Here is a 23,710-nt window from a genome sequence, read left to right on the forward strand (position 1 = left end):
ATCCCTCCCTCCTGCCCCATCCCTGTAGCCACGCATTTAACTGTTCTCTCTCCCTATTCCTTGACTTTCTATCACGTGGCACGGGTAACAAACCAGAGACAACAACTCGGTTTGTTCTAACTCTGATCTTCCAACCTAGCTCCCTGAAAGCCTGTCTAACATCCTCGGCACTCCTCCTACCTATGTCGTTGGTGCCAATATGGACCACGACTTCGGGCTGGTCCCCCTCCCCCTCCAGGACCCGGGAAACACGATCAGAGACATCACGTACCCTTGCACCTGGGAGGCAACATACCAAACGTGAGTCTCTCTCGTTCCCACAAAACCGCCTATCTGTGCCCCTAACTATCGAGTCCCCAATTACTACTGCTCTGCTCTTCTTCGCCCTTCCCTTCTGAGTAACGGGGACAGGCTCCGTGCCAGAGACCTGAGCCCCGTTACTTACCCCTGGTAAGTCATCCCCCCCACAAGTATCCCACACTGTATACTTGTTCTTGAGGGGGACGGCCGCAGGGGGTCCCTGCACTGGCTGCTTCCTCCCAGTCCCCCTCACTGTCACCCATCTATCTGCCATCTTTGGAGTTACTACTTCCCTATAACTCTGATCTATGACCCCCTCTGCCTCCCGAATGATCCGAAGTTCATCCAACTCCAGCTCCAGTTCCCTAACACGGTCAGTCACTGGAGCAGTTTTACAATATGGTCATTGTTGCAGTCATAAAGAAGAAGGCTGCTTAGCCACCCTGCCTGAAGAAGCTGTCCAATTTAGCCCCACAGCCCAGCATTTTTCTTATAACTCTGAAAATAAATCCCCTTGTGTGCTTGTGCAATTGCCTTTTAATCATTCCTATGGAATCCAATTTAATTATCTTTTAGCATGGATTACTTTTAGCCTACAACCTCTGGTTATTGATCCAACTTCCTTTAGAGGAAGCATTAAGACATACAAGTAGGAGTGGGGCTCGGCCATTTGGCCCTTGAAACCAGCCCCAGGCCTCAACTTCTCTATATGCCTCAATTCCTCAATAATTCAAAGATCTTTCTGCCTCCTCTTTAAGTACTTTCAGTGATCTAGCCTCCCAACTGTAGAAAATTCCAGATGTTCATTACTTTTGAAGAAGAAATTCCTTTGTATTCAGTCTTAAAAGAGTGTTTCCTTACTCTGTAACTATCTTCCCAAGTTTAAGATCTCCCAATGAGTGAAAACATCTTGTCACCATCTACCCTGTCAAACCCTCTCAGAATTGTGAAAGTTTCAGAAAAATCACCCATATTCTTCTAAACTCTAATAAATAGAGACCAAAACTGTTTAGCCGTCCTTGACAACTTAACCCCTTTCATCCCAGGAATTAAAGTAGTGAATCACTTTTAAACTGCCTACAATGCCAATATATCCTTTCTCCCTATTTGTTTTTAGAGATAATCAAAGAAGTTAGGATTTAAGAGACCTTCCCTTAAACAAGGTTCGTGATTTTAAAGGAGATCTTCCAAGATAGCTATATGAATAATAAAAGATTAGCACCCAATATTGAATCAGAGAGCAAGAGTCAGCAGAGATCAATTTATTTTTAAAATCAAAGCTACGATTCAACATAGATAATTAGCTCTTGGCAAGTGAGGTATAGTCATAGACAAAAGGGTTATAATTTCTTCTCCCATTTCTTCAACTGCTTAATATCGGTGGAATGAAACACTCCCCAGAAATGTTAATATTTAATATTAACTCTCAATATTTGGTCATGAACAAGCCATACACAAAGCTAAAAAATTAAATGGAAAAGTTATTCCAAGTTGGAGTTTTTGCCATCATTTTATAAACCTGTGACTGAAGAACCTGACACGTGATGGTGAGTATTCGCAACAACAGGCTGGAAACCAGCTAAAAGGGTTTCATCCATTTATGGGTGTCTCTTATTTGCAATGTCAAATAGTAGTGACGAGACTAAAAAGCACTGACCAAAAAGTTGCTTTTTAATAGATAATTTGACATCTGTCTGAGTTTCACAGAAAACTAATTTAATCCTGCATGTATTGTTTGTTGTTTTAAATAAGGAGTCTGCAACAAGGCTCTCCAGCAAATACCAGGTGTGTATGAAGCATCACATTTATCTTGGGATTTTCATTTTTGTCTGTTTAATCTTTGAAAAGAAGAAGGGTCTCACTTTATTCAAGATAATATTCTCTTGTCCCTGTTCAGTGACAGAATGGCTCTTGCATTTATCTATTCAATTTATCTGAATAAATTGGTTGCCGAATTTTCTACATACAATAGAAATTTAAATTCAAAACTACTACATTGACTGCAAACCACTTAGCAATGTCCAGAGGTTGTGAAAGATGCAATATAAAAAGAGAAATCTTTTTCTTTTTAACTGCTTACATTGAAGCTTTATTGAATTCAAATTCTTAGCCTGCTGTTTGAGGCAATCAAGTCTTTAGCTGTTTTGAGAACACAAGTTTGTTTTTGTTCAGTTAAAGGAACTCTCGTGATGATGTCTCATTGCAAGTAAGTTCTCCTCAATTTGTACATTATTTTCCAAATATGCAGCACAAAATTCCCAAATGTCCACCAGCTGCCAGAGTATTAATAGTATGGTGAGCGAAGGTGATTCTGGAAGCCATTCCAGTGCATATTCAGGAAGCAGCAGACGCCAATGTTATGTTCCTTACCGTGATTCTGTCCTCACCTGGCTTCTCAAGGACAGTCTTGGAGGAAATTCAAAAACCATTATGATTGCAAGTGAGTATCATTGACGTTTTCGAAAATCAATTAGTCAGAAAATGAGTTTAGTATTTAATTGTCTGAATCAGCATCAAAACTTGTATTTCTCTAATATCTTTAGGATAATAAAGCATCCCATCTCATGTCACAAAAGTATTACAAAGCAAAATTAGACTGGGCTATATAAGGGGATAGCATAGATGGTTAAAAGATCAGTGGAAGTGGTAGCTTCAAAGAGTACCTTTAAGAAAGAAGAAGCAGTGTAGAAATTTAGAGAGAAATCTAGAGCTTGGCCATGAGCACATTTTGAACACATTATTTTAAAAATTTCCTCATTAATCTCATTCTTTGTGTATAATTTCTCCTTACTAACTTTGTCCAAGGTTTGAACCATTGCCGGAAGAAACCAAAGAGAAATTACTACCATTACTATGTTGGAGGTCAGCGAGAACATTTTAGGATATTGCAGGAGTAATAGAGTTGTCACAGTAGGGAATTTTAATTTTCCTAACATAGACTGGGACTGCCAGAGTGTTAGATGGGATGGAATTTATTAACTGCTTTCAGGAAAGTTTCCTGAAGCAGTATATAGAGGGTCCTACTCAGTAACGGGCAAAACTCGACCTACTCTTGGGAAATAGGGCAGAGGTGACAGTGGGGGAACACTTTGGGACCAGTCACCATAGTTATATTAGTTTTAAAAAAGTTATGCAGAGGGACAAACTAGTCTACAGGTTCAAGTTCTAAATTGGGTTAAGACACATCTTGATGGAAATGGACAGGACCCTGCAAGGGTTGATTGGAGTGGTTTGTTTGCAGGCAAAGGCACCTCCAGCAAGTGGGAGGCCTTTAAAAGTGAGATAGCTGGAGTTCAAGGTCTGTGTTCCTGTGAGGGTGAAAGGCAAGGTTGACAGGAATAGCGACCCCTGGATGACGAGATGTCGAGGCTTTGACCAGAAAAAAGGAGGGGGCGTTGCTCAGGTACAGGCAGCTGGGATCAAGGGAATCCCTGGAGGTATACTGGGAATTACTGAAGGAGATCAAAAGTGCAAAAAGGGGCCACGAGATAGCCTTGGCTAAGAAGATTAGGGTGAATCCAAAGAGGGTCTTTAAATATATTTAAGGAGAAAGAATAATTAGAGAGAGAATAGGGCCTCTGAAGGACCAAAGTGGACATGTATGTGGAGAACTGCAGGAGATAGGCAAGGTCCTCAATGAATATTTCTCCTTTGTGTTTACTGTGGAGAAAGACATGAAGACTTGGAAACTTGGGGAAGTTAGTGGTGATACCTTGGCGACAGTCCATATCACAGTCGAGGAGGTGTCGGATGTATTAGAATGTGTGAAGGTGGATAGATCTCCTGGTCCTGACCAGATATATCCAAGACCACTGCAAGAGGCTAGAGAAGAAATTATGGGGGCCCTGATTGATATATTTGCATCATCGTTAGCCACGGGTGAGGACCTAGAAGACTATTGGGTAGTGAATGTTGTTCCTTATTCAAGAAGGGCTGCAAAGAAGAACCTGGGATCTATAGACTAGTAAGCATAACATCTGTGGTGGGTACGTAACTTGAGAAGACTCTGAGACAAGATGGGGTTTGATTAGGCATAGTCAACATAGCTTTCTGAGTGGGAGATTATGTCTCACAAATTTGTTTGAGTTCTTTGATGAAGTGACCAGGAAGGTTGATGAGGGCAGAGTGGTAGATTTAGACGCTGGATTTCAGTAAGGCCTTTGATAAGGTTCCACATAGTCGGCTGCTCCAAAAGATTAGATTGCATGGAATCCAGAGGGAGCTGGCAAATTGGATGCAATTGCCTTGATGATGAGAAACAGAGGGCACTAGTAGGAGGATGCTTGTCGGACTGGAGGTCTGTGACTAGTGGAGTGCCTCAGGGGTTGGTGCTGGGCCATTACTGTTATCTAAATGAATGATTTGGATGAGAATGTACAAGGCATGATTAGTAAGTTTGCTGATGACAGTAAAATAGGTGGTATCGTGAACAGTGAGAAACATTATCAAAAATTGCAGCAGGACCTTGCACAGCTGGGGAACTGGGCTGAGAAATGGCAAATGGAATTAATATAGATAAATGTGAGGTCTTGAATTTTGGAAAGTCAAATCAAGGTTTAGAGTTTCATGGTGAATGGTTGGGCCTGAAGGAGTGTAGTGGAACAGAGGGATATTGGAATTCGGGTTCACAGTTCTCTGAAAGTGGAGTTACAGGTAAACAGGGCAATGTAGAAGGCTTTTGGCACACTGGCCTTCATCAGATAGGGCATTGAGTATAGAAGTTGGGAAGTTATGTTGCAGTTGTACAGGACGTTGCTGAGGCTGCACTTGGAGTATTGTGTTCAGCTTTGGTTACCTTGCTATAAGAAGGAAAGAGTACAGAAGAAATTTACAAGGATGTTGCCAGGACTCGATGGCCTGAATTGTAGGGAGAGGTTGGACAACCTAGGACTTTTTCCTTTGGAGCATAGGGGACTGAGGGGGGACCTTTTATAGAAGTGTATAAGACTATCAGAGGCACGGGTAGAGTGAATGCACTCTGTCTTTTTCCCAGGGTTGGGGAATCAAGGACTAGAGGCGATCAGTTTAAGGTTAGAGGGGAAAGAATTAAAAGGAACCTGAGGGGCAATTTTTTTTTGTAAACAAAAAAAACATTTTTTGACTTTACAAAAGTAGAACAAATACCAGTATAATAAAAATAAATTCAAATTATGGTATAACTACTGTCTACTAATTACTAAACTACCTTATAAAACAAAACAAAAAACCAAACACTGCAAAACAAGACCAATAAATAAGTAAGTGACTTAAAAAAACAAAAGAACACACAAGAACATAACATAACAATCCTCGGCGCAAAGCTCCCAAAAAAAATGGGAGCAGTGTGTATATATACCCATATACCCGTACTAACTCAGGAGTCCCCCTTTCAGGGCCCAGGGCTCAGCAAACCTAACCATCCTGGTTAAACAAATGCCCTAGTTAAGATAGCAGACAAATTTATGTCCAAATAACTCAAAAAGGGCTGCCATGCCTTATAAAATAAGGGTCTGTTGTGTGGCGCACCATCTTTGTGATAGGTATATGCATTGGATAGGTATATGGAGGATAGTGGGTTAGTATAGGTTAGGTGGGCTTGGATCGGCGCAACATCGAGGGCCAAAGGGCCTGTACTGCGCTGTATTCTTCTAAAATCCAAGGGAATGTGCTCCATAATTAAGAGGGGCAACTTTTTTTACGTAGAAGGTGATACACACATGAAACGAACTACGAGTGGAAGTGGTTGAGGTGGGTACATTTTCAACATTTAAAAGGCATTTGAACAAATACATGGATAGGAAAGGATTAAAAATATGAGTCGGGTGCAGAAAAATGGGGTTAGCGTTGACATACAGTTTGGTTGGCATGGACCAGGAACTTAGGATCCCCACAATGTGGAAACAGGCCCTTCGGGCCAACAAATCCACACCGACCCTCTGACGAGTAACCCACCCAGACCCATTCTCCCTACCCTCAATTTACTCCTGACTAATGCACCAAACCTACACATCCCTGAACACTCTGGGTAATTTAGCATGGCCAATTCACCTGACCTGCAGTGTCTTTAGATGGTGGGAGGAAACCAGAGCACCTGGAGGAAACCCCCGCAGACCCATGGAGAATGTGCAACCTCCATGCAGTTGACCGAGGCTGGAATCGAACCCGGGTCCCTGGCGCTGTGAGGCAGCAGTGCTAACCACTGAGCCACCCCGCCGCCCCGACAGTTTGGGCCAAAGGGTCTGTCTCGGTGCTGTAGGAATAGGTGACTCTAATATTCACACCTACTCCAGGAAAGTGGCTGAGATTAGAAACCCAATTTAAGTCACTAACTTTCACATATTCCATGTTGCATGATCTTATCTTTCTATTCCCCTTTTTTATCACCATTCCTCCTCAATGTTGCATTGTTTTGTCACATTCAAGTTGCTCAGCATCTTTACCTGAGTAGTTCCTACCAGTAGTAGTAGCCTATTCTCCAATGCATCTCTTAGCAATCCAATGGTTACAGTCAGCAGCTAGACTCCTTTTTATGAAACTTTGAATAAAATCTAGATCATATCAAAACTTAGACACTAGGTGGAGTATGCTAAAATGTAACTTGGGGATACGGTGTTGGTGGAGCAGGCAAACCTTCTTTTATGCTTGAATGTGTTGTGTGTTTTGCTCAACAGTACAGTAGCATTGCAGTGCCTCTGGAATATTGGTCCAGCACACTCTAGTGTCAGGCTAATTTTAACCTGATGTTATTCTTTACTTAAATTGAAGGAGGATATATGGTGAGAGTGAAAACCACTAAGAAAGCACATACAAATGAGTAAACCTGTGGCTCTTCAAAGGCATTAATGAGAAAAGGTTGATCAACGTGTATTAGCCAGATTATTTGCACTTCTACATTGCTGACATCTTGTGACCTAGTCACATACAAGTGGACAAGGATTATTTTGCTCTTTGCTCATCAAAAGCTCAAACATATTCTGAAATATTGCATCTGGTAATGCAATAGTTAGCAATGTTTCAGTTGTGTTATTTCAAGCTTGTCATTTGCAATTCCTTTTATTTTTGAAAAAAGGGGATTAAAAGTTACGATGCTCATCAAATTGAATTATTGATTTTATTTTTGAAAGATATTATTGGGTTCATTTGAAATGTTAAGTATTGAAGCATTTTTATAGATCTTTTCCCAGTTTGTCTACTGTTTTAAGTGTATCCTGCAGCAGTACCATAATGGATTATAAATATTGAAACACTGCAAAGTGCTTCCAAAAGTGAAAGCTGCTTTTCTAATAAATTGTTGTAGTAATCTGTTTTTGCAAACCTTTTGCTTTACTTTATATTGATCTTTTGTCCTTTTGTTTGTCTCTTTCTGATTTGCAACATGATCATCACATCCTATGTTTTTTGACTGTAGCAATCTCTCCTGCAAGCACAAGTTACAGTGAAACAATCAGCACCTTAAGATATGCAGCACATGCAAAGAATATTATCAATAAACCACGAGTGAATGAGGTGAGACATTGATGGCTATCTATCAGTTTATTACATTCGAGCTCTAATATTATATCTCACTCAATTTGATTAGTTGCTTTAAATTGCTTTGTTGAATACGGAACTGACCCATGCTGGCATATTCAGGCCAAGTGAGCACTCTTGAGCTCAAGAGAAGAAAGATCAGACCTTGTTCTGATTTTCTGACCACGTTTCATTCACTCTTGATGGATCATGAGCAATCGGTGAGTTTAGAATCAGGCTTACCTCTGACGCCCTCATTTTGATAACCTGCTAACACATGAAAAAGGGTGCTGAGAAAGATACTGAAAATGTGGCACTGACAACATCTTGCATTTTTTATTGCATCTTTATAATATAAAACATCCAAAAGTGTTATACAGAATCTAACATTAGTTCACACAAGCGGATTAAAGCAGGTGACCAAAAGCTTGGCCAGTGAGCTAGGTGTTGAGGACCAACTTAAAAAAAGCTCAAGATAGAGAGGTTTAGGAAGATAATTCCAGCTTTAGCCCGAGATAATTGAAGGCATTGCTGCTATTGATGGAATGATTAAAGCAGGAGTTCCCTGAGCATTATACAAGCAACAATGAAATCCTATGCTAGTGTAAGAGAAAAAAATGCAATGACAATAAATGGAATCATTGTATTTCTAAATTGGAATTGTTTTGTATATAAAGTGTATTGTGTAATTTAATGTTGAGTCCCCTTAACATTTTTCAGGATGCTAATGTAAAATTGATTAGAGAACTGCGTGAGGAAATTGACCGATTGAAAGCCATGCTGATGAGTTTTGAATTAGTAAGTGAAACATTCTCCATTAAAATCAAAGAGTAAACAATAAGTTAAACATTAATATTGACTGTATTTTAATAAAGCTTTCAGTAGTTTTATATAAATCACACCTGATCAGATAAATTATTGTCTTATCTATAGTTCGGTAAAAATTTCTCAAGGACATATTAATTAAATATTAGCTTTATTTCCCTTGGAGACTTATGTACAACCCTGAGTTCTGGGAACTATGGATAAAAACAACTCTCCTCTGTTCTTGATAATGAAATCAGATGCTGGGCCATTTGATGCATTGTGCATTGCCCTTGTTTGTGATAACAGTAACAAGTATGTACTTTACTTAAGGCAGTTTTTTAAGGCTGTAGAATTTTCGAGACATTTCACAAGAGCATAAATTGAGATGGTTTTCTCAGCTTTTTGTCTCGTTATCTTAGGAAAATTGGTATGTAATGTCACTTCTCCTTTTCCTGCTTTCTGGGTTTTACTTCTAATTTGGTGGGTTTTTTTTGATTAACTGGACAGTCACAGTCAAAGTCTTGGGTGAGTTTAGCTTTCCCTGTAGATGACAAGTTATATCAAAACAATCTTGGAAAGAAAGAAAGAAGGACTTGCTTTGAAGCGTAGCTATTGAATGAGGCAAGGGAGGAAATAGCAGGGACATTGGCAATGATTTTCATTTCCTCTCTGGCCTCAGGAGAGGTGCCAGAGGACTGGAGGACAGCCAGTGTGATACTGTTACTCAAGAAGGGAGCAAGGAATAAACCAGGAAAGTACAAGCTAGCCTGTGTATCCTCGATGGTGGGGGATCTATTGGAAGCAGTTCTGGGAGACAGAATTAATCTGTATTTGGAGAGGCAGGGAATAATCAAGAACAGTCAGTATGGTTTTGTTAAGGTGAAGTTATGTCTGACCAACTTGACTGAACCTTTCAAAGAGGCGACCAGGTGTGTAGATGAGAGCAATGCTTTTGACGTAGTCTGCTTGGACTTCAGCAAGGTTTTTGATCAAGTCTCACATGGGAAACTGAAAGAGCCTATGGAATCCAAGAAAATTTAGTAAATTGGATTTGTAATTTTCTAAGTGGTAGCAAGGAGAGGGTGATGGTTGAGGGGTGTTTTCCAACTGTATGTCTGGGTCATGTGGAGTCTCACAGGGGTCAGTATTAGGAATATAGGGACAAATGAGGCAAGGAAACACATGAACAGTCAGACCATGGAACTCTGTTTAAGGGCCTGGATAGACTGCATTTGGAAAATTGAGCAGATATTTCTCCATATCTAAGGAAGGATGTGCTGGCATTAGAGGGGGTCCAGAGAAAGTTTACAAGAATGATCCTGGAGCTGAAAGGCTTGTCGTATGAGGAGTGGTTGAGGACTCTGGATCTGCACCTGGAGTTTGAAGAATGAGGGCAATCTCAATGAAACTTACAGAATACTGAGAGGCATGGATAGAGTAGACATAGAGAAGATCTTTCAACAATAGGAGAGACTAGGACCAAAATGTAAAGCCTCAGTGTGAGGGAATGACCTTTTAGAACTGAGATGAGAAATTTCTTCAGCCAGAGGGTGGTTAATCTGTGGTTAATCATTGCTGTAGAGGGCTGAGGAGGCCAAATCATGAGCATATTTAAGATAGCGATAGGAGAATGGGGTTGAGAAATATATCAGCCATGATTGAATGGGGTAACAGATTCGATGGGCTGATTGGCCTAATTCTGCTCCTATAATCTTGTGTCGAAAAAATGTGGAGCATGGAAAAAGCACAGCAGGTCAAGCAGCATCAGAAGAGCAGGAGAGTCAATGTTTTGGGCAGGACCGATCATCAGGACTGGGGAGAGGGAAGCTGGCTGAGAAATAAATTGGGGGAGGGGACTGGGGCTGGGGAAAGGGAAAGGTAGGTGGGGTTGTGATAGGTGGTTGCACGTAAGAGGTGAATGGGATTGGTCCCTGGGAAGGGTGGAGTGGGTAGGTGGGAAGGAAGATGGACAGGTTAGGTAAGGTCAAGGGGGCATGGCAGAGAGGGAGGACTGGAGTTGGGATGAGGTGAGGAGTGGGGAAATTTGGAAGCTGGTGAATTCTATGTTGAGGCCATAAGGTTGTAGCTCCCCAGGCGGAAGATAAATGTTTTTCCTCCCAGTTTATGTGTGGCTTCATTTTAATGGTGAAGGAAGCCCAGGATGGACATATCGTAGGGGGAGTGGGAGGTGGAGTTGAAATGGCTGGCAAATAGGAGGTGGGGTTTATTGGAGCGTGTGGACCATAGATGTACCCTGATTTTGCACTCAGTCTCTCCAATGTAGAAGAAACCATATCAGGAGCAATGGATGCAGGTGAATGTCTGCCGGATTTTGAATGATTCTTTGGGGCCTTGGACGGAGGTATGAGGGAGGTGCAGGGGCAGGTGTTGCAACCCCTGTGGTCGCTGGGAAAGGTGCCAGTTATAGAGAAGCAGTTAGTGGCGAGTGTGGACCTAATGAGGGAGTTGCGGAGGGAGCGGGTTGGGGAAGGAAATATCTTTTTGGTGGTGGGGTCAGACTGCAGGTGGCAAAAATGGCAGAGGATAATGCATTGGATTTAGAATGGAATGCAAGGATGAGGAGAACTCTGTCCTCTTTATGGTTGGGGTGGTGGGGGGAGGTTGAGGGTAGAGGTGTGGCTATGGGCACCTGCATGGGTTTCAGTTATGCCTGCCTCATCATGGGGTACGTGGAACAATCCTAGTTCTAGATGTACACTGGCCCCACCCCACAGCTCTTTTCTCAGTACATCAATGACTGTTTGGGTGCCACTTCTTGCTCCTCCCTGGACCTTGAAAATTTGTTCATTTTGTCTCCAGTTTCCACCCCTCAATGACTTTTGCATTGTCATTTTCCAACATGATTTGGAGATGCTGGTGTTGGACTTGGGTGTACAAAGTTAAAAATCATACCACACCAACTTATAGTCCAACAGGTTTAATTGGAAGCACTAGCTTTCGGAGCGCTGCTCCTTCATCAGCTGGTTGTGGAGTACATAATTGTAAGACACAGAATTTATAGCAAAAGTTTACAATGTCATGTAACTGAAATTATAAAATTTAAATTGAAAAATACCTTGATTGTTTAAGTCTCTCATCTGTTGGAATGACCATGTTAGTTTCACTTCTTTCATATGTGATCACAAAACATTTTTTAAAAGTTACATTCTCAGGTTAACTTTAATAATTGGTGTCAGCCCAGATAATGTGTTGAAGGTGTTAGCCCCCTGTGTGCTGTTGTCTGTGCCATAATGTTTAGACTGATCCTAATCTAAAAAAAAATGAGTGAACAGAGTCTTACGTGGATCCATGCAATTTTTGAGCAAAGTACAATGTAACTCTGCAAGTACAAATTCACCCCACAAGTGTGTGTGTGTTTGTGTGTGTGTGTCTGGGGTGGGGCGTTCTGAGTGTCTGTGAGAGACAGTGTATGTGTGTGTGAGTGAGTGTAAAGTGTGTGTATGTGTGCGCGCGTGCGCTCGCTCGAGTGTTCCCTCCCCATTGGAGAACACTTCAGCGGTCCAGGACGTTTGACCTCGGACCTTCGGGTGACCATCCTCCAAGGCGGACTTTGGGACAGGCAGCAGTGAAAAGTGTCCGAGCAGAGGCTGATGGCTAAGATCGGTACCCATAGGGAGGGCCTCAACAGGGATCTTGGGTTCATGTCATGCTACAGGTGACCACTATCGCACACATACTGACACACACACACACACACTCTCTTTTGTGGGGTGAATTTGTACTTGCAGAGTTACATTGCACTTGGCTCAAAAACTGCATGGATCCATGTAAGATTCTGTTAACTTATTTTTTTAGATTAGGATCAGTCTAAACATTATGGCACAGACAACAGCATACAGTGGGCGAACACCTTCAACACGTTATCTGGGCTGACACCAATTGTTAAAGTTAATCTGAGAATGTAACTTTAAAAAACATTTTGTGATTTACCTATGAAAGAAGTGAAACTAACATGGTCATTCTAAACGATCAAGGTATTTTTCAACGTATAATTTCAGTTACATCACACTGTAAACTTTTGCTGTAAATTCTGTGTCTTACAATTGTGTACTCCACAACAAACCAATGAAGGAGCAGCGCTCCGAAAGCTAGTGCTTCCAATTAAACCTGTTGGACTATAACCTGGTGTTGTGTGATTTTGAACTTCATTTTCCAACATTTACCTTCCTTTCATTGACCTCTCCGTCTCCATATCGTGGAATAAACTGTCCATTGCCATCCACCACAAAGCCACTGACTCCCATAGCTACTTTCTCTACAGCTGTTCCAGCCCCATGTCTTGCAAGGATTCCATCCCAATTTCCCAGTTCCTTCGGCTACATAGTATCTGTTTTGATGATGCTACCTTCCAAAACAGTGCTGCTCAAATGGCTTCCCTCTTCCTGCCCACTGTGGTTGACAGGGCCATCAAGTACATCAAACGTATCACCTGTGCTTCCTCCCTTGACCCTTCCCATCGCTCACAACAGTGTGTTCTGGCCCCCCTTGTTTTCACTTCTCATACCACCAGCCTCCGCATGCAAAGGATCATTCCCCACCATTTCCAACAACTCCAACAGTACGCCACTAACAAACACATCTTCTCCTGTCTGCATTTCACAGGTACCATTCATTCTGGTAATATCTAGTCCATTAACGCCATACCCATTTCTCATGGCACTTTCCCAGGTAACCGCAGACATGCAACACCTGCCCCTCCATGTCCTCCCTGCCCACTATCCACCGGACTAAATAGTCTCTCCAGGTGAAGCAACATTTCACCTGCACCATCTCCAATCTTGTGTATTGTATTCGCTGCACCCAATGTGCCCTACTCTATGTTGGAGAAACTAAATGCAGACTGGGTGACCACTTCAGAACAGCTCTGGTCCACGCATGCATGACCCTGATCTTTCCATAACTGATCATTTTAACACAGTATCCTGCTCACACTCCCGTTTGTCTGTCCTCGGCATGCTGCAATGCTCCAGCAAATCACAATGAAAACAGGAGGAGCAACATCTCATCTTCAGACTAGGCACATTACAACTTCTGGACTTAATAGTGAGTTCAGCACCTTCAAATTGTAAACCCATTACTTCCCTTTCTTAGCTTTGTTTATTACGTTCTCTGTCACCATGTCCTCTCTCCCTTTCCCTTACCCCAGTAAGACGGCCTGTTCTTCCTAGTCTGGCAGAGACACACCGTTGTTCTGCCACTCTCACATTCGGATCACTTAATCTAAACTATCAACATCCTTTCTCACCCAACACTCCAATCCCAACTTTGGCCCCACCCCTCAACTGTTGCATAAATGCTGCCTCCTCGAAACTTCACTTTAGCTCTGATGAAAAGTAATCCAGATTCGAAACATTAGCTTGCTTTCTCTCCATGGATGCTGCCTGACCCACTGTGATTACTAGCATTTTTTGTTTTCAGTACAGATTCCAGCATCTGCAGTAATTTGCTCCTGTCTAGTGGTATTGTTTGATGGTTATAGATTGGCCAGGAATACATTTTGCTCTCCTTTGAATGGGGCCGTGCTGTGTCATTGCCTGAACTGGAGGATAGTACCTCACCAATACAACATTCCCTCAAGTGATGACAGCTAAGATTTGGTGTCCAGGAATTGGTCTTCATTGGGACTGCGTGACTTGAGGGAGTGGGAGGCATGACTGAGTAAAACCAACAGTGAAGAGAGAAAATAATTTGGGGTAAGGGTGAAAAGAGTTGGGAGAATTTAAATGAGGAACAAGTCCAGGGAATTGTTCTTCAATGGCAAGGGATAATCTAAATTCATTCAATTTTGTATTGTTGGATTTTGAAGTAACATGATTCATGCTGGTTAGAAATGTAGGTTTGTTCTGAAACCTCAAATGTAGAGCAATTCTTATCATTAAACCAATTAACAGGTTACAGTAATGTTCTTACTTCACTATTGTGATGCCCATTATTCGGTTCAACCCAACACTGTGAGTACTGTCTCACCATGACCCCATTAGTTGTATGCCTGGAGGGTGTGTTCAATCCATTTTGCACAAAAGCAAAAATAATCAATGTTGTTTTGCAGCGAAACTCCAGTCCTTCTTTAAGCGATGAAAAAGATGGAAGCCTAACAGAAATGTTACTTCAAAATGAACTCAAGGTTGGTTGTGCACTGTTTGAGAGAAAATGATGTTTTACCTGGTCATTTGCTAATCCAGATCTTGAGTATTGCTGTAATATCTTACTGAAGCTTTTGTCTTGTCAGGACAATTCACAAGATATAACAAATAATATACCTCCCTCCCCATCCCCCGACTCCCTTCACAGCCTTTCCCCATCCCTTCCACTGCTCTCTAGCACAAACCGGATTCATTCCTCCCATTGACCAACCTGGTTGTACCCTCTACTAGTCTTCACCTCTCCCCACTGGATCTCCACCTATTCCTTTCACTTTAGCTAGATGTGCCTTTGTACTCTTAAAATTACCTTTATTTAGATTTAAAACATTTGACTAGGATTCACATTTTTAAAAATTCACTTGTGGAATGTGGATATTTCTGGCTGGTCAGCATTTATTGCCCGTACCTAGTTGCCCTTCAAAAGGTGGTGGTGATCTGCCTCCTTGAATCGCTGAAGTCTGTAAGTTGACCCACAATACCCTGAGGGAGTGAATTCCAGGATTGACCAATGACAGCGAAGGAATGGCGATATATTTCGAAGTCAAGATGGTGAATGACTTGGAGGGAAACTTGCAGGAGGTGGTGTTCCCACCTATCTCTTGCCCTTGTCCTTCTACATGGAAGTGGTCATGAGTTTGGAAGGTGCTGCTCTTTGGTGAATTTCTGCAGTGCATCTTGTAAATAGTACACAGTGCTGCGACTGAATGGCAGTGTTAAAAGGAGTTGCTGCTTGTCGATGTGGTGCCAATTAAGCAGGCTGCTTTGTCCTGCACGGTGTCAAAATTCTTGTGTTATTGGAGCGGCATTCATCCAGGCAAATGAAGAGTCTTCGATCACACTCCTGACTTATGACTTAGAGGTTTCAGGAGGTGAGTTACTCTGTGTATTTCTAGCCTCAGACCTAATCTTATGGCCACTGTGTTTATGTGGTGAGTCCAGTTGAGTTTCTGGTCAATGGTCATTCCAAGGATGTTGATAGTGGGGGATTTTAGTCAGGCTTTTGACAAGGTCCCTCATGGTAGGCTCTTCTAGAAGATTAAGATGGATAGGGACTTGGCCATGTGGATTCAGAATAGGCTTGCCCAAAGAAGGCAGAGGGTAGTGGTGGAAGGATGTTTTCCTTGTTGGATGTTTGTGACTACTTCTGTTCCACAGGGATCCATACTGGGACCTCTGCTGTTTGTGATATATATAAATGGCTTGGTTGAAAATGTCCATGGGTAGATTAGTAAGTTTGTAGATGATATGAAGATTGGTGGAATTGTGAGTAGTGTAGAATGCTGTCAATGGATACAGCAGGTATGGGCAACAAAATAGCAGATGGAGTTTAATTGAGGTGAGTGTAAGGTGCTGCACTTTGCGAAATCAAGCATTATGGAAAAGTATATACTTAATGACGGGACCCTGAACAGCATTGGGGTTCAAGTCCATAACTCCCTGAAAATGGTCATGCAAGTAGAAAGGATAGTAAAGAAGGCATGTGGGATGCTTACCTTTATTGGTCAGGGAACTGAGTACACAAGTCAGAATGTCATGTTGTAGCTTTATAAGCTTTGGTTAGGCTATACATCAAGTATTACATTCAATTCTGGTTGCTACATTGCAGGAAGCATGGTAGAGACTTTGGAGAGGGTGCAGAAGAGGTTTACGAGGATGTTGCCTGTATTAAAGGGTATGAGCTATAAAGAATAGCTAGAAAAACTCTGGTTGTTTTCTCTGGAGCGATATATGCTGAGGGGAGACTTAATAGAAGAGATGCATAGATAGTGTTGATTATCAGAATATTTTTCCCAGGCATTTGAAATGTGTCTAATGCTTGGGACATGCATTAATGTGAAGGGGGAAAGTTAAAAGAAGATGTGAGAAGCAAGTTCTTTCACACAGTGGTAGGAATCTGGAATGCACTGCCAGGTTTGATGGTGAAGGCAGATAAAATAGAGGAGTCTGAGATTTTTAGATAAGTATATGAATATGCAGGGAAAGGAGGGATAAGGACCAAGGGCAGGCAGAAGGGATTGGTTTAATTTGGTGTCATGTCAACACAACATTGTGGGCTGAAGGGCCAGTTCCTGTGCTGTATTGTTCTGTGTTCTATGATCCAGTAATGGTAACACTATTGAATGTTAAGGGGTAGTAGTTAAATTGTTTCTTAATGGAAACAGTCATTGACTGGCTTATGTGAGGTGTGAATGCTACTTGCCATTTTTCAGCCAAGCCTGGATATTGCCCAGGTCTTGTTAGATTTGAACATGGACTGCTTCAGTATCTGAGGAATTATGAATGGTGCTGAACATTGTATAATAATCAGCGAGCATCCCAACGTCTGACCTTCAGACTTGGGGAAAGTCATTGATAAGGCAGCCCTTCGGCCCACAATGTTGTGTTGACATGACACCAAATTAAACCAATTAAGCTCTTTTGTCCATTTTGCTGAGTGGCCCTGGCGGGATCCAAACTGAGCATTACTGAGCCCATGCTGCTTGATGACATCCTCCATTACTTTACTGATGATCGAGAGTAGACTGATGGAGCGATAATTGGCCGGGTTGGATTTGTCCTGTGTTTTGTGTACAGGACACGTTGTTGAGTAGATGCCAGTGTTCTAACTGTACTAGAAGAGCTTGGTTAGGGGAGCAGTACGTTCTGGAGCAGCAAGTCTTCAGTACTTTTGCTGGAACGTCATCAGGGCCCAGAGCTTTTTGCAGAATCCAGTGCCTCCAACTGTTTCTTGATATCATGGGTGAATTGAATTGGCTGAAGACTGGCATTTGTGACGTTCGGAACCACTGGAGGAGGCTGAGACGGAGCCCTCAGCACTTCTGGTTTAAGATTGCTCTGAATGCTTCAGCCTTATCTTTTGCATTGATCTGTTGGGCTCTTCCATCATTGAGGATGGGGATAGTTGTGGAGCCGCCTCCTCCAGTAAGTTGTCCTCCGCCATTCACAATTGGGTGTGGCAAAGCTTCAGAACTTAGATCTGATCTGTGATGGGATCAATTAACATTATCAGCAAGTAATAATGCAAGTTGTCCTGTTTGGTAGCTTCACTAAGTTAACACCTAATTTTTAGGTACGCCCTGATGCTGCTCCTGGCATGCCTTCCTACACTATTCATTGAACCAGATTTACCCTGGCTTGATGTAATGGTTGAGTGCAGGATATGCCAGGCCATGAGGTTGCAGATTGCAACTGTTGTTGATGGACCACAGTGCCTCATGGATGCCCAGTCTTGAGTCACTAGATCTATTTGAAATCATCTGAAGCTATTTGGCATGCTGATAGTGCTACACAATACAATGGAGGTTATTCTCAATGTGAAGGCAGGACTTTGTCACCACAAGGACTGTGCGGTGGTCACTCTTACCGATACTGACCTGTATGTGCTTACACTCTTGGCTATAGAGAACTTGGCTATAGAGCTAGTCCCCTGAATGTACTGTCCTCTATTATGACAACATTCCTATTTTCTTCTCTCGCTTAAATGGGTTCCTGTACCACTGTATTATGGTTAGTTCACTTATCCACCTTGGAGGCCCTGTTTTTATCCACGCAAGCAGCAAAAAACCTCGAACGTGTTAGACAATTGCAAGGGCCAAGACTCTTCCAGTTGTGTTTTCTTGGCTGCTTTATCTGCTTTGCTCACAGTCACCGTCTCCTATCCCTGACCATGAAGCACATCAAATGATACTCTTTTAACAGGTGTGACTCCCTCTGGATAAGCTTTCCCTTCTTGTGCACTGCAGTGTCTGGAGCTCACCTTAGCTCTGTGACTCTGAGCCGAAGCTCATCAAACTGCAAATACTGCAGAAATCATTGCCACGGATCACAACAGTATTCATCAGGTTCCACAGGGACTTTCCACTTATAGTCAAAACAGCGATCATTGTTTCACATCAATGTTGTAATAGATTAGTACTGATGTGTTCATTTAACGTGTGAGTTTTACTTTACCATTCATTCTCAGACACTATCTAATTTGTGGTCTGTCATGTGGACACAGCCATTTCTCTCTGTGTGGAAATTCCGCTTCCCTGGCTCTAATTTTCACATCCATTTTCCACTTTTTGTGCTACTTCCTGGTCTCTCACTGTTCTCTCCTCCCCTTGTTCGACACACCCCTCCGTGCCTCTCGTGCTGCTTTCTACTCTCTCCCCCCTCACACTGTTCTCTGCTGTCCCTGCCCTTGCTGCTTCTCTCTGCCCTCTTCCTGCTTGTTCAGGATATATAGAGTTATTAGTGAATCCTAAGGGATCTTGGGTTTGTGCAAAAAACTATTAAACACAAAAACAGAGGGATTATGCTGAACAATGATGAAGTTCCGATCTGGCTGCATTTTAGAATATTTCGTTCAGTTCTGTTTACTGTAAGAGCATGTAGAGCAGATTTACCAGGACGGTACCAGGGATGAGGAATTTGAGCTACAGACTTAGATTACAGGCTGGGATTTCTCTTGGAGCAGCGAGTTGAGGGAACGGTTGTGCAATGTGGACATAATAATGACAGGGTTGGGGTATGCAAAAAGAGGAAGAATTGTCCCTGTTAGCAGATAGTACCAAAGATTTGGGAACACAGATTGAATATTTTGGGCAAGAGAATAGAGGAGGATGAGAAAGATCTATTTTATGTAACAAATATACAAGCGAGTTAGTTAGGAGCAAGAATAGGCCTTTCAGCCTGCTCCATTACTCAATAAGATTATGGCTGATTTGATTACACTACATTCTTGTCTAACCCTGTTATCTTTTTAATCCCTTGCTTTATCAAGAATCTGTCTAACTATGCCTTAAAAAAAAGGCAGACCTTATGGAGGTCTGAACAGCTTGGGCTATGGTAAGATTTATAGAGAATCCTATGAGAAGTCCCAAGAGGCCTATCTTGATGTTGGGAGCATCTTGCACCAACTTTTATGCTTCAGCCAAGCAGTGAGATGATTTTCTCTCTCAGCAGGTGATTGCCAATTAAAGGAGATTACAGCTTGTGAAATGCTTTATTAATGCTGCAACTCATCTCATTAATATTCAGCTTCCCATCTTACCAAACACACTAATCAGACCAGGCATGAAGAAACCCTGATAGGGAAGTCGGACTGTATACTTGGCGACATCAGCTCGCAGGTTGCTCCAAAGGGCCTCCATACCAGACACCAACATCTCAGGGCAACTTCATGGACGTCAGCCGCTTTCATTCCGTGCCCACAGATATCTGACCTGTACCAGCCTCTAAGAATCCTAATGGTATATCTCCAATCTGTTCACAAGACACTTCTGCACTTCAGTGCTGCACTTTGATAATTACTGGTACAATCCATTGTCATACCATTGCAAGGGCACTGTGAGCTGAGATATGCAACCAGCTCCTGGACTGGACCAGGCTGTGTTCGTGGTCTGTTTGCATGCTGTCACTCTGAGCTTACCTAGATGCACACAACATCCTTTCCATGCTGTGTTTTTCCCCCTCAGCCAGAGATATCAGGTTGATATTATCTTGACTATTATCTGTATTATCTTGACTTGTCATTTAAGCACACTGATACAAAGTTTAAATAGTTTGTCATGGTTGTCAGCAGGCCTCAGCCAGGTCAAGGTGATAGCCTTCATGTGGAAGGCCCTGGCATAATAATTCAAGGGCAATTCAGTTTGGATGCAATCAGTCAGTCCCTCGGGGTGGTGAGAGTCAGGAGCTTTCCTCTCATCGGGGTGAGGAGTTGAATGTCAAGCAGTCCCTCCACATTTTGACTTTTTCTGCCCTATAGTGAGAGAAGGCAGGTACTAAAGGAGTGGAAGTGGGGGACTCCGTTATTGCTATTGTTGCATATGACAGTTGTCCTGAGTGAGTGAGTAAGCAGCACAGAGGGAATGCAGGGTTAGTGCTGTCAGGGATTCTGGTGAGTGAAGGGCAAATGAGGGAAGATATTGCAGCAATAGTGAGAGTGATACAACATAAAAATAAATAAAGATAAATTATGATAGGATACAGACAGTTTACTGAGATACATGTAGCTTAAATAAGGAAGGAAAAAAATTGCCAAATGGAGTAAAATGTGGGAAAATGTGAAGTTGCTTATGTTGGAAGTGAGAACAAAATAAGAGAGTTTTATTTAAATGGAGAATAAGGAGGAGTGGAAGCTCAGCAGGAATAGGCCACTTGACCCTTTTAGCCTGCTCCATTATTCAATAAGATTATGTCTGATTTGATAACACTAAAATCCTATCTAACCCTGTTGACTTTTTAATCCTGTGCTTTATCAAGAATCTGTCTAACTATGCCTTTAAAAAATTAAGGGGCAAATCTTAGAGGTCTGAGCAGCTATGGTAAGATGTGTACAGAATTGAATGAGAAGTCCCAAGAGGCCTACCTTGATGTTGGGAGCATCTTGCATCAGCTTTTATGCTTCAGCCAAGCAGTGAGATGATTTTCTCTTTCAGCAGGTGATTGCCAATTAAAGGGGATTATAGCTTGTGAACTGCACAAAATAAAATATAAGCTGTTCATCAGGAATGAGGGGCTGATGAAGGTTCATTCCTGATGAGGGATCATGCCCAAAACATCGATTTTCCTGCTCCTCAGATGCTGCCTGACCTGCTGTGCTATTCAAGCACCACACTCTCGATTCTGATCTCCAGCATATGCAGTCCTCACCTTCTCCTAATGAAATATTGGTCCTTATTTCAAGGGGGTTAGAATTAAATTAGAATCCCTACTGTGTGGAAACAAGCCCTTCAGCCCAACTAGTCCACACCAACCTGCTGAAGAATAACCCACCCAGACCCATTCCCCTATCCTATATTTTACTCCTGACTAACCCACACATTCCTGAACACTATGGGCAATTTAGTATGGCCAATTCACCTAACCTATAGATCTTTGGATGGTGGGAGGAAACCCACACAGACACTGGGAGAATGTGCAAACTCCACACAGTTGACCAAGGCTGGAATCGAACCCGGCTGCCTGGCGCTGTGAGGCAGCAGTGTTAACCACTGAGTCACCGTGCTGCTCTGACAGCAGTTGGAGTATATGGGGAGGGAAGTCTTACTGCTACTGCACAAGGTGCTGGTGAGACCACATATGGAGCAATTTTGGTCCCTCTGTATAACAGAAGATATCCATCCCATTCGCCTGGTTTCTTTACATCTGTCACATCCCTTCTGATGATGCCTCTTTCTCCAGGGTGCCTCAGAAATCCCCACCTTTCTCCCCTCAACTGAGGATTGCCCACTTTGATGGTTGGCAGGACCTCAGCCGTGTCTGACCCTTTCTCTTCCCTCTCACAATAATGATAGGCTCCCCGGTCCTCACTTTCCACCCACTAGTATCCTCATCCAAAGAATCATAAGTTGCCATTTCTGCTCCAGCAAAATGCCACCACCAAGTACATATACGCCTCCCCTACCTTGTCAGCATTCTGCAGCGACTGTTCCCTCCGGGACATACTGGTCCACTCCTAATACCTCCCAAATCCCAAAGCACCTGCCCATTTGCTTCCTCCCTCCTAACTATCCAAAGTCCCAAAAACACTTTCCAGATGAACAGCGATTTTGCCTGCACTCCACTCAATCTAGTCTACTGTGTTCACAGTTCACAATATGATGGTTTCTGCGTTAGGGAGATGGAACGCAAACTGGGTGACTGCTTTAAGGACCACCTGCGTCCTGTCTGTAAAAATGACCCTGAGCTCCTAGTTGTTCTGTGACCAACATCTCTGCCTCCAATGAAGCTCTGCAAGCTGAAAGAACAGCATCTTATTTTCTGTTGGTGACCTTGCAGCACTCAAGGTATTGAGTTCAATAATTTTAGAACCTGAACACCTTCTTCCATGTCTTTTAACCAAGCCATACCCCACACCCTGTAATGGCATGTGCTGCTTTCATAGAGTCATACAGCATAGAAACAGACCTTTCGATCCAACCAGTCCATGCCGAACATAATCCCAATCTAAACTAGTCCCACCTGCCTGCTGCTGGCTCATATCCCTTTGAACATTTTTTATTCATGTACTTATCCAAATGTCTTTTACATGTTGTAACTGTGCCCACATCTCCCACCTCATGAAGTTCATTCCCCATGCAAATCATTAAAATAAAATTTGCCTGTCATGTCTTTTTAAAATCTCTCTCCTCTCATCTTAAAAATATGCTTCCTATTCTTGAAATCACCCATCCAAGGGATAAGACAATACCATTAACTCTATCTATATCTCTCATTATTTTATAAACATCTATCAGATCACCTCTCAATCTCCTATAATCCAGTGAAAAAAGTCCCAGCCTTTTTTTTAATAACTGATACCTTCCATTCCCAGCAACATCCTGGTAAATCTCTTCTGAACCCTTTCCAGCTTAACAATATCCTTCCTACAATTGGGAGACCAGAACTGGACACAATATTCCAGAAGAGGCCTCATCAATGTCCTATACAACCTCAACATGACTTCCCAACTCCTACGCTCAGAGATGCAATGAAGGCAAGTATGCCAAATGCCTTCTTACCCACCCTATCTATATGTGACACAATTACCAGTTCCCTCTGTTCTACAAGACTACCCAAGGCCCCACCGTTAATTATATAAGCTCTACTCCTGTTTGTTATACCAAAATGCAGTAACTCGCATCTATCTAGATTGAGTGCCATCTGCCATTTTTCAGCCTATTGACCCATTTTTTGAAGATCCCTTTGTAATCTTAGAAAGTCTTCTTCACCGTCTACTATGCCACCAATTTTGGTGTCATCCACGCACCTACTAACCATGCCTTCTATATTCTCATCCAAATCATTTATATAAATGAAAACAAAAGAGGACCCAGAACTGATCCCTGTGGAACATCACTGGTGACAGATCTCCAGTCCGAAAAACAACTCTCCACCACTGCTCTCTGTCTCCGGCCGTTAAGCCAATTATCCAATTGGTAAGCTTACCCTGAATCCCATGTGACCTAACTTTACTAATTAGT

General features: G+C 42.4%; 1 protein-coding gene across 1 annotated transcript in view; it reads left to right on the top strand.

Annotated features, from left to right (window-relative positions):
* Window positions 1-23,710, top strand: part of LOC122554032 (stAR-related lipid transfer protein 9-like) — a gene marked incomplete at its 3' end in the record, with an annotated part of 253,157 nt that overhangs the window by 178,007 nt on the left and 51,440 nt on the right. The window contains exons 12-15 of the mRNA XM_043698518.1: window positions 2,549-2,740; window positions 7,688-7,785; window positions 8,509-8,586; window positions 14,666-14,740. Of these exons, the coding sequence (XP_043554453.1) occupies window positions 2,549-2,740; window positions 7,688-7,785; window positions 8,509-8,586; window positions 14,666-14,740 (443 nt within the window). The remainder of the gene's footprint in view (window positions 1-2,548; window positions 2,741-7,687; window positions 7,786-8,508; window positions 8,587-14,665; window positions 14,741-23,710) is intronic.

Source organism: Chiloscyllium plagiosum, chromosome 10 (genome assembly GCF_004010195.1).
Source record: "Chiloscyllium plagiosum isolate BGI_BamShark_2017 chromosome 10, ASM401019v2, whole genome shotgun sequence".
In the NCBI taxonomy this organism is placed as follows: domain Eukaryota; kingdom Metazoa; phylum Chordata; class Chondrichthyes; order Orectolobiformes; family Hemiscylliidae; genus Chiloscyllium; species Chiloscyllium plagiosum.